Source organism: Mixophyes fleayi, chromosome 3 (assembly GCF_038048845.1).
Source record: "Mixophyes fleayi isolate aMixFle1 chromosome 3, aMixFle1.hap1, whole genome shotgun sequence".
Taxonomy (NCBI): Eukaryota; Metazoa; Chordata; class Amphibia; order Anura; family Limnodynastidae; genus Mixophyes; species Mixophyes fleayi.
The window spans coordinates 165,159,476-165,170,808 of NC_134404.1; the positions used below are offsets into that span (position 1 = coordinate 165,159,476).

Sequence of the window (11,333 nt, forward strand, 5' to 3'; positions counted from 1 at the left end):
CCTTCCGAATCCACCAGTTTATACACTTGCAAAGCAAAACGTTCAGTCTCGCACAGAAACTTTTTTCTATAATAAAACTTCCTGGAATCCTGAATACTTTTATTGTTTTATCATTAGTATATTTCAAGTTAAGACAATTATTTTAAACCTGTTAAGACAGTCCCACTATATTATTTGACCATATATCTACTATATAAATGCCTAGTGGCGTGTGTGGAAAAAAAAAAAACCAAGCTGCAGCGCCACCTGCTGGGCAGAGTTATACACTGACCTATATATTTCTTGAAGGAGAAGTGACAGTTGGGAGTGGTTGATGGTTGCCGGGGGTGACAGTGGGGAGTTTTTAACACCTTAAGTAGCTTGATGAAGGATGTGGCAATGAAGATGAAGGATGAGGTGATGGAGAAAAATGATGAGGTGGTGACATGTGGACAAAACCACGTTAAAAAAGGGCGCTTGCGTCGGGAAGTAACGCTCTTCCCCTGAGGAGGCCTGGGCTAGGCCCAAATGCATGACAAGAACCTTTTTAAGACCTTAAGTAGCTTGATTTGACTAGAATGCATGAGTATCATGCACGGGTTAACTTGTATATTATATAATGTCAAGGCAGTTGTGACTACTGTTATTTGTTTTGTTTGAAACAATATTGCACTTTGCTATAACTCTAGTTAAAGGGTTGTCCTTTTAATAGCATATTACAAGATTTTTTTTTATTAATGTTTCAAAACTTCCCTGTTTGATAGTGTACTGTGTACTTAAATGAGCTTTCCCATAAACCTCTATTGTATTTTACTGAGCATTAACACTTCTGAATGCTGAATGCAAAATCGAAATTGAATGAATCAAACATTTATCACAAAGTGTCTTTTTCCACTTGTCTCGTGTTATATATGTGTTGCTAAGATGCTTACCCATAGTTAATGCATCAATCAACCCTTGATTAATCAGCTAGTTCTCTTGGGTATAAAGTTAGCAAATGTCTATGCCTCTATACATAGGGCTCAAGGACTACAGTGGTCTACATTATAGTTTTTCATTTTTGTTTTGCTATAATGGCATACCACCACTGGACACAGATAGTGATATTGTATTACATGAAATACACAATGCATCCATTTACACCAAGAGATAAATAGACGATTCTTGCAGTACTTGCAGTATGTATGACTTTTTACATGTTTGATGAGTAGTGTTTGGTTTCATTGCTTGTGTCCATATTTCCTAAAACTAGAAAATAATTTGCAAAGTTTATTTGGTCACACATGAAGACTAGTACTTTTGCAATCCGCAATAAATCCTCAATAATGAGGATTAACATTTGGGTATAAGAAAATGAAAGATAATAAATATCTAAATATATATTTTTTTTAAAAATGTATTCATTTGTATGACTAGTAACATGCTAATTTCCCACTTACAGAAAAGTAAAACTGATTTTCTTCAATAAAACAGAAAATGATATTTTGTGGAGAGAACAGTTGGAAAACTTATGTTTAACAGACAAAAGGTAAGTTATTTCCTTTTTACATTGTTTGAGTTTTTATATTTTTCAATTTTATAATTTTCATACCACGACAGTAGTAATACATAATTCATTACATGCCACTGACAACTGTCATTACTTAAAAGTGACAATTGATCTTGTGGGTGGAGTCAACTGATCTGTCCATTTTCTGATCAAGAAGGTTAATCATTTTTTTTCACTACTTGATCTTGGATGTATTTACACCAATGCAATTTTGTTTGTACTGGATACACAAAGGTTTGACTCTTTAAACTGCCATGTTTGGTGTATTGTATATTTACTATAATACTAATTAAACTGTTGTTTTATTTAGGTTTGAAGCTCAGTTTATCCTTTCAGAACCAAGTGATTTGTGGACTGGATACAAAGGGCAAATATCACATTCCCTCCTTTCAGAAGCTGTAGCAAGAAGTAAAAAGGATTCCAAAGTTCTAACTTGCATCTGTGGTCCAAATGGCTTTATTGACCAAGGAACAAGGTAATTGAAGCAAATTGTTGTAGAATCATATTACTGCAGTGCACTGCACTGGGAAAATGAATGACTAAGCTCTCATTGAGTAAATACTTACATAGTAAATTATGTACTTAGTTCAACATGGCATCCAAACGCTTTCAATTATTTGCAAATTGCAGAAACATTTTAATTCTACTGGATTGCTGGCCTGGCTGGAAATATACATGATGGAAAGAGTAATGTAGGATACCTTAATGTTAGCATTTCTTACAAATGCTGCTCACTCCATCCTAAATTACTCATGTGGAGGAGGAGATATTAGGGATGTCTTTCTTACCTGTCACTATTGTTTTTTTGCATGTTTTTGTTAAATTGACCAAAATGTGTCTAGAATTGTCCATTGAAAGTATAGGCAGAAGCCAAATCTTTGCCACCTTTTAAAGACCTGCAAAAAAGCTATACACAAGCTAAACATGGGATAAAGCAACAAAGTAAATTTACTATATGGATATGATGAAATAGAAAACTAGTAAAGGAAAGTAATGGGGTTTAAAAAAAACTAAATAACAGTGAAAATAAAATATGTAAAAAAAAAACAGAATGAGTTTAGATGCAAAGAAATTATAGTAATTAGCAGCATGTAGTATACTGAGTAAATAGAACATGGAGTCAAAAAGCTTGTAAAAATTGGAAAAATTTAATGAGGGGTGGGCAGGCTTGGGCTCTGGAATTAGATGAAATAATTTAATATTTTGTTATTTAGAAATAAAATTTGTTTGATCACAATAATAACTAGCTCAAATAGGTAAGTGGAATTCAGTTATAGGGGCTATTTATCAAGCCTTAAACCATGCAGAAACAGCTTTTTACTCATGGCTTTGGCATTTTTAAGTATCTTGGCAATTTATCAAAAGCCTAACACAGGAGATATCAGAGATATCTCCTGCATTAGGCAAAGTACCACACAATACTGCAGTCCCAGTAATACTCAATGGGACTGCGATCTGGGCAAGTTTATCAAGCTTCGGAGCTTGACCCCGATGGCTAATGTCATCTGAGGATGGCGTTAGCCATTCAACCCTATAGAGAGAGCATCACAGGTGAGTGATTCTTTCAGATCCCTCTCCAGCAGTTCTCGCCAGCATTGATTGCAGAACAGTCAATTGCCACCTAGGGTCGTGCATGTGCAATGAAGGATCCGGGTCGGTATTCGGAGTTGTAAATGAAATAAAGTCATTTCTAGCACAGCCTCTTAATGGATGCACTGTCCCAGCATGAGTTTTTTGATAAATGGCCATGGTACTTCATTTCTTATTACTGCGAAAAGCTGCAATAAGGGATGATAATGTACATGACAGTTTTATGGTGGGTCATAAATAGGCCCCATAAGCTCTTATACTTTTACTCTTTGTACACAGCCATTTATTATACCTAAGCTTTGGTTTAAATTGTAGTAATATGCTATGCCATTAGGTTGCCCTTTTTTGCATTATATATTACGGATTCAGCTGCTTCATCAGTGTTGGCTAACCTGTGACACTCCAGGTGTTGTGAAACTACATGTCCCAGCATGCTTTGCCAACGTATAGCAGTTTATTGCTGGAAGGGTATGCTAGGACTTGTAGTTTCACAACACCTGGGGCTAGATTTACTAAGCTGCGGGTTTGAAAAAGTGGGGATGTTGCCTATAACAACCAATCAGATTCTAGCTGTCATTTTGTAGAAAGTACTAAATAAATGAAAGCTAGAATCTGATTGGTTGCTATAGGCAACATCCCCACTTTTTCAAACCCGCAGCTTAGTAAATATACCCCCTGGAGTGTTACAGGTTAGCCAACACTGTGCTACATCTAACCCATAACCAAGTGACTGTATATTTTTATTATTATTAGTTATGGAGACCTATGCCAATCTGCCTTTGCACTTTATTCTATTTTGGAGTTCACAGGCACTTTTTCAACAGATTTATAATCTAGCGCCCTATAGCTCACTTTATGTGCATGTGTAATTAAAGTTTTGCAAATGTAGCTTTTATGTTTTTGGTTTCTGTCTTTAATACTGTTGTGTAAACTACATATTAAAGTCTGCATTTTCAATGGTTCAGGTAAATAGCATATGTAGTATTGCAGCTTATGAAGCATCTAAAATTATCCGCGATTGCCATAGGTAAGTTTGTTTTTATAGACAACAGCTTTCATACTTTGATTTTGGATGCAACATTTACATCCAATCCCAGACTACAAAACCTAGCTGGTTGATACCAAAAATTAATAGGAAGGGGGAGGTGGGTGTTCTCCCTTCCTTAAACAGCCAGCAAGGGAGAGAGAAGGGGATGGGCTGTGTGAAGCCAAAAAGTTCACACAGATTTGTTAAGAAGCCGAATAGTTCTATTTAGGTAGCTCCATGAATAGGGGAGTTTTAAAGAGTACCAGGGTTCCCAGACCTTATGGAAGTTCTTAATCCTATCATCGAGCAATCTTGTGATGTATTCCATAGAGGCAATTTACCAAATTTGTGAAGTTGCAGCAGCAATGCATTGACCTTGGATTGTTCTAGTCTTTTACCTTTTGATTTATTAGTTGATTTGATAGTGTGACAGAGCAGCATGACAATAAGATCAAGAGCTAATCGAGCGCTAATAGCTTGTTCTTTTAGATCTGTAATCTTACTCCAGTAATTGCAGATGTCGGGCCGACCCAACACGTGTGGAAATAAGATCCATGGCCCACATTACCTCCAGCACATATTAGAGGTTGTGAGGTATATCTCTTCAATATTGCTGACTCAGTAGGCTTCCATTAACTTCATTTAGTTGCTGCTGATCCTGTCACAATCGGCATATAAATACTTTCGGTTATGTTGGTTTGAAGCCAAAAAGTTGTGATTTGGTCAGGGATATGTAAATTGGGAAAAAAACTGACTAAATATAAAGTGTTGGTGCGTTTCAGTAAAATTTTACTATAGAAGTTTTGCAGTACTGGAAAGTGATATCTAGGATGTTATTGGGATAATGAATATTATAATAGATGAATTGAAGATTTTGGATATTCAACATTTAAGTAATATGTTGTAAGAAGCTATAATTATTTTACTTCTATGTAACAATTGTGGCATTATTGAAGCTGCCATGGATTGGATTATTAGGTTTTACTAACATGCATTATAGCAGTGAATTTAGCGGTATTTTAAATAAACCATATGATGACAGCTTTTCCTTGATTTTTAATAGCTCCCCAATACTGTGTTCAATCTATAAGATCATTAACACTTTTTTTTGATAGTGGAGAGAGGATGGTATATGAGCATTGTTTTACTAATTTAAGAAGCATGTAAGATGCAGCGTATTTCTGAACCAGTAACTGGTTCTCCCTTGAACGACCTAAGCTCATCATTTGTCAGCTAGTATGCCTCCCAATAGGTCTGTCCGTTCTGAATGTACTCCTCCTATGTGTTCATATTTTAGGCTGGTTATGCATGCAAGGGTGAAATGTCTTATTTGCTTAAAGGACACGCACCAAAAAGTTGTTGCTTTTTTTGTTTAAGTACTGAATGGAAATAACTCATATTTAAGTGTATAATACACTTTCGGTTTATGCTTATTGGTCCTTTAGCTAAAAAGTCAATGTCCTACAAGGTATTAAAAATGTTACCAACAAGCTTTATTATCTTGTTGCAGGTTCCTAGAAGGTCTTGGCTTTTCTCAGGAAGAAATATTTGTTTTCAGAGAATGAATATTCTCGTGGTGACCAGCTCATCATCTGCAGTTGATTTAGTCTATGCATCAGTGGTGCTACTGACTATACATAACCATATGAAAAGAAGAACACATCTCAACTATCCCCATTGGTGTCTACACACATTGAAATCAGGAGAATGGAGGTTTTGGTAACCACTAACACAGCGCTCTATGATCCTGACTGCAGCCAAAATCTTGGAAAAAGGGTATACAACCTAAAACAATCAAATGACAGTAATATGCCAAGACATTCAGCGCTATCTGGTTCTCACGAAACACAAAAATGAGTGCAGATACACTCCACCCTAATCACAATGCAAACTTGTTCAGTCCTTCATTAACAAGTATTGTAAAGCAGTTCATATATTCATCCCTATCTTGCAGAGATGTTATTGATGATCTTTTCACATCATAAGTGGTTTATTTCAAAGGAATAAGCACCTCCCCATCACCTTCGTGGTAGCAATATAAGATGGACTCCTACCAGATTGTAGAATAATGTGGGCTTATAAGTATTTAGAGGACTTCTCCCAACTTAGAATTCCTGTATATCAATTATCTCGCTGTTCATCTCCTCTCCAACATGGATGACATCAGTTCCAATTTACAAAAGAAAAATAAACAGAATCTAGCGTGATATCGTTTAAATGTTCCAAAATTTAATAAAACTACACATAAAATCACAATAATGAGTGAATACTCCTACCAGAGATATGTTCTTTATCGCATATAGGGAAGAAATCAGATGTTATTGGTCCCGGGTTACTTTTCTTCACTTCTATGCCATGCAGTCAATCTTTAGTAAGCTATTAAAATGTTTTCATAAATCAGTCATACCGCTCCGACGCGTTTCAACCGTCTTGCGGTCTTTGTCAAGGAGATATGCATAACATTTATTTTTCTTTTGTAAATTTTGTAGAAGTCCATCTTATATTGCTACCACGAAGGTGATGGGGAGGTGCTTATTCCTTTGAAATAAATCACTTATGATGTGAAAAGATCATCAATAACATCTCTGCAAGATAGGGATGAATATATGAACTGCTTTACAATACTTGTTAATGAAGGACTGAACAAGTTTGCATTGTGATTAGGGTGGAGTGTATCTGCACTCATTTTTGTGTTTCGTCAGAACCAGATAGCGCTGAATGTCTTGGCATATTACTGAAATCAGGAGAATGTTGTACTAAACAAGCAAATTGTTACTTCTGTTTTATGAAGGCTACAGTTGCTTGATTGGATACAACATTTTCTCTACTCTTTGGGCAATGGATTTCAAACATGTCCGTAATCTTGCTATCCTAACAGATGGACCAAAGCAAATTTTCAATTACCTCACACCCACTGTCTTCATTTGCTACATAATATCTGAAAACTGCTGCTTAATCAAATAATACAGTATCTCTCTTTGCGTTATCAGTGTTTATTTATATGGCGCCACAGAAACTTCTGTATCGACAGACAGTGTAGTAATAGAGCATAGAAGAAGATGTAGAGATCCAACAAGCAAAATTCAAAGCACATGTCCAGTTTTGCACTGCCTAGCATATGTTTCAAGGATGGCATTTTAGTTGGGTAATACAATTCAAAGAGCCATTACCCTAAATGTTTTTGTAAAACTGCAAGTGGTTTGTTTTTTGTAGCAATGTCTGGAACTCAGGAACTAGTACAATATCTAGTTTAACCAATGTCAGATTGTAAATGTGTTTAGATCAAACCAACAAATGCAATAAAAATGCATATTTTATGTTTGAATTGTCCTTTATTAGCGTTCAACTGTTACTATTTTGTTACAAGTAAATGCCCTCATGCCATCAAGAAATATTTTTATATACAGTAGTATACTGTTGGGGACAACTATCCTTCAAATATCTGACTCTCAAGTTTGTAGCATTTTTTTTTCTACATCAAGCTCTGTCCTCACTTGCTCAATCATACAACTCTTATCGCTGCCCATTTCAAAACTGGGAACAAATGGACATACAGGAGAAGGAGATTGAAAGTAGCATATGCTCTGACCTAGTGGAAAGCTCATTAAGAAGGCATATAAGGATAAAACTGCAGTATATGACTGTAACAAATCGTTGTAACGTGATCTTAGATTTGTTTGATACAAGATTTTGGGTTACTAATGTTATTGATGTATTAAAGTAATTCTATCGTTTTCAAATAAGCATTGCCCGAGCGATTGTATTGTGTTTCTAACACACAAAGTGATTTATTTTAGCAGATGTAAATAGTCAACAATTCAATACATTATTATATTATGATACAGTACAGTACAGCCAATACCAAAAAATAAATACATACCGCTGCTATCGCATGCGCTCGCTGCGCACCCACGGGACCCAGTGGACAGTATATCTGTTAGAATACTGCGGTCAGTGAAGACTGAGGACTGGGTGCACAGCTATGATCATATATACACATTTAGTGTTACAGAGAACAATGCAAATGACGTGGCTTGCTTCTATAGGTCCAGACATCAGATGGGTCCAAGCTAAACAGGTCATAGGCTGATTCAATCTAAGGAATCCAAAGGTGGGGGTCGTCTCTCCAGGGGATGAGCTCCTTTCTTCCCGCCAATGCTCCAGTTACAATTAGCATTTCATAGCCAGCATCATACAAAGGTTTATTCCCTAACATCAATAACTAGAGTATGCAATATGCGATCTCTTCAGCGATGGAACCGGACAGCTGCTGATGAATAGGGTTTTATTATGATGCTAGGCATGATACCTTTCCTATAACCTGAACCTTGAATATCACTGAAGTGTACATATAATCATAATATATATAGACTAACAATAAACCAAATACTATCTGCTCATAAATTACAGTGTAACGGAACCAATATGAATTATATAAATAACTAAATGTTGTAATGCGAGTGTGTGCGTGCGTATTTTACCGTGCGATCGCACCATGCCACGTGGCGTACGGATCTGTGTTACGTGGCGTACGGATCGCAATCGCACGGCAAAACAATATTAACCAATATACTTTCATTCATCCAATTATACGACTTCGACAGATGTTTCTTTGGGAACTATAGAAATCTTTATAATCTGACCTATTGCTCTTACAGAAGAACTTTGCTTCATTGTCTCCATGTTTGCTAGAAATGTAGACATGTAGGTACTACATCATTGATGAAGTATCCTGCATTAGCATTCAATTCACTTTCAAAATAATTGTCAAAGGTAATCGACATATACCTGTCAGCAATGAAAGTGATTGAGATTAACACCACATAAAGTTTAGCTGTTCCTGTTGGATTTTTTTGTAGTTTTATTGGTTTATCCTACTGGGAGAGACAGCATAGCGTGCAAGGTGCTTTCAAAAACTCTCGGGATCACATTGTTGAAAGGTACCAATCAGGAGAGGCGTGTATAAGAATTTCAAAGGCCTTGCATGTACCATGGAACACTAAAGACTATAATAAGGTGGATAAAATGTGATACATGAGGGACATTACCAAGATCAGGACATCCCTTCATAGTTGATGACAGGACAAGGAGATAACTTGTCAGGGAGGCTACCAAGAGGCATATAGCAACATTAAAGGCACTGCAGGAATTTTGGTCAGGAACTGGTAACTCCCTGCATGGGACAACAATCTCCCATATTCTGAACATGTCTAGACGATGGGGGTAGGGTAGCAAGACTTAATTCACTTCTCACAAAATAGAACATACAAGCCAATCTAAATTTTGCAAAATAAATACATTCATTCACCCCAACCCGTGTGAATTTTTTTTATGGTTTGATGAGACTGAGGTTGAACTTTTTGGCCTTAATTGTAAAAGATATGTTTGGCACTAAAACAGAGCTCATCACCCAAAGAGCACCATACCTGTTGTGAAGTACGGGGTGGTGGAAGTATTATGCTTTAGGGCTGTTTCTCTTCAGCTACTACAGGGTCTCTAGTCGTGATAGAGGGTTTTGTAAATAGCACCAACTATTAAAATATTTTGGCTTGAAACCTACTGGCCTCTGTCAGAAAGCTGAAGATTAGGTATTTCACCTTCCAAATGATAATGATCCAAAGCCAAACCTAGGGATGGCTTCAGGTAAGGAAGATGAAAGCCTTGGAATGGCCCAGTCAGAGCTCAGACATTAATCTTATTGCAAACCTATGGAATGACCTAAAGAGTGCTGTGCACATGGGATCACCTTGCAGTTTGATTAACTTTGCAGGGAAGAGTAGGATAGGATTGCAAAGTCCAAGGGATAATCATACATTTTCAAGCAATTGAGGTTTCAGCCTCCAAAAACTCAAGATAGTAAATCTTTTGGGGCTGAAAACCACATGCGATGTGCAGGGCCGGATTAACCATATGGCTAACTGGGCTACAGCCCAGGGGCCTATGGCATCCAGGGGGCCCTTGAAAGTGCTCAGCAGCAGTATTGATCGGTCGGGGGCGGGGGCGCCCCCGGCGCGATCAGTGCTGCTGAGCACTTTCACTGCGGTCCTTCTCCGGCGCGCTGTGGTCTCCTTACTGATGAGATCTCGTGAGTCTCACTCTCATGTGATCTCAGTATAGAGCGTACAGCGCGCCGGAGAAGGAGGTAAGTGCCGGGGGGAGGCGCTGGCAGCTCGGATCACGTGGGGGGGGGAGGGGCGAGCGCTGGCAGCTAGGATCACGGGGGGGGGCCTTACGGGAGAATGGAGGCCCCCTTAACCCCGGGCCTCCATTCCCTTAATCCGGCCCTGGCGATGTGTAGAAGCCATGATTCATAGTTTAGGACTTTGTATTCCAGACTTATAACAAATAGATCATTTTATATATTATTATTATTATTATTATTATTATTATTAATCTTGCAATGTGTATCCACATCACAAAGGAAATGAAACATTTCCTGTTAACATCTCAGATGAACATCTATTAATATACATTTCCAATTGTTTTAAGTGTTTAAAATCTAATAAGATAATGGAAGTGTAAGGAATTATTCATACTAAATGGCAGGGACAAAATTATTTCTCTTTAACAATAGAATGTAATGATTTTATGATGACTGATAATGGAACCTTTTGTGTAACTTTAAATGTGGAATGATGATGAGTTTCTAGTTGTTGCTATCAGATGTACTAATGAACAGGATAATCAATTTAGGAAATTTAAATAACTACAGCCTTCAGGAGTTACCTATACGACATTTCTATTTCTGTTGATAACATGACTATAAATCTTACCCCACAAGCTTGCTGCTTACGGATGATCCTTGACTGAGAACTATGCTTTTTCCCCCACATCCAATTTTTATCTAAATCGTGTTACAAAACAAACATTTTCAGAATACACTTCTACTTCACACAAAACACTGCAAAAACTTTAATTCATGCACTCATATTCTGCATTTACTATTGCAATACCATCCTTGCTGATCTTCCATAAATCAGACTTTCAACCATAGAATCCATTTTGCATGCAACATCATAATCTGTCAGTCTCTACATTGGTTGCCTGTATTTTTGCAAAATTCAATTTAAATATTTTTACTAACATATACAAGGTCATCAACAAAAACTGCAACCGCAAACACCTCTTCACTTGTCTCAAAATTTCTTCCAGCTTGACACCTCCATTCTGCACAAGATCTGCGTTTCT

At 37.1% G+C, this 11,333-nt stretch overlaps 1 protein-coding gene across 4 annotated transcripts in view; it reads left to right on the top strand.

Moving 5' to 3' along the window:
* CYB5R4 (cytochrome b5 reductase 4) overlaps window positions 1-6,016 on the top strand; it is a 205,057-nt gene extending 199,041 nt beyond the window's left edge. For all 4 annotated transcript variants that reach the window (XM_075202708.1, XM_075202709.1, XM_075202712.1 and 1 more), the window contains 3 exons: window positions 1,421-1,507; window positions 1,839-2,003; window positions 5,656-6,016. In XM_075202708.1, the coding sequence (XP_075058809.1) occupies window positions 1,421-1,507; window positions 1,839-2,003; window positions 5,656-5,710 (307 nt within the window). In that variant the 3' untranslated portion in view covers window positions 5,711-6,016. The remainder of the gene's footprint in view (window positions 1-1,420; window positions 1,508-1,838; window positions 2,004-5,655) is intronic.
* The last annotated feature ends 5,317 nt before the right edge of the window (window positions 6,017-11,333 follow it).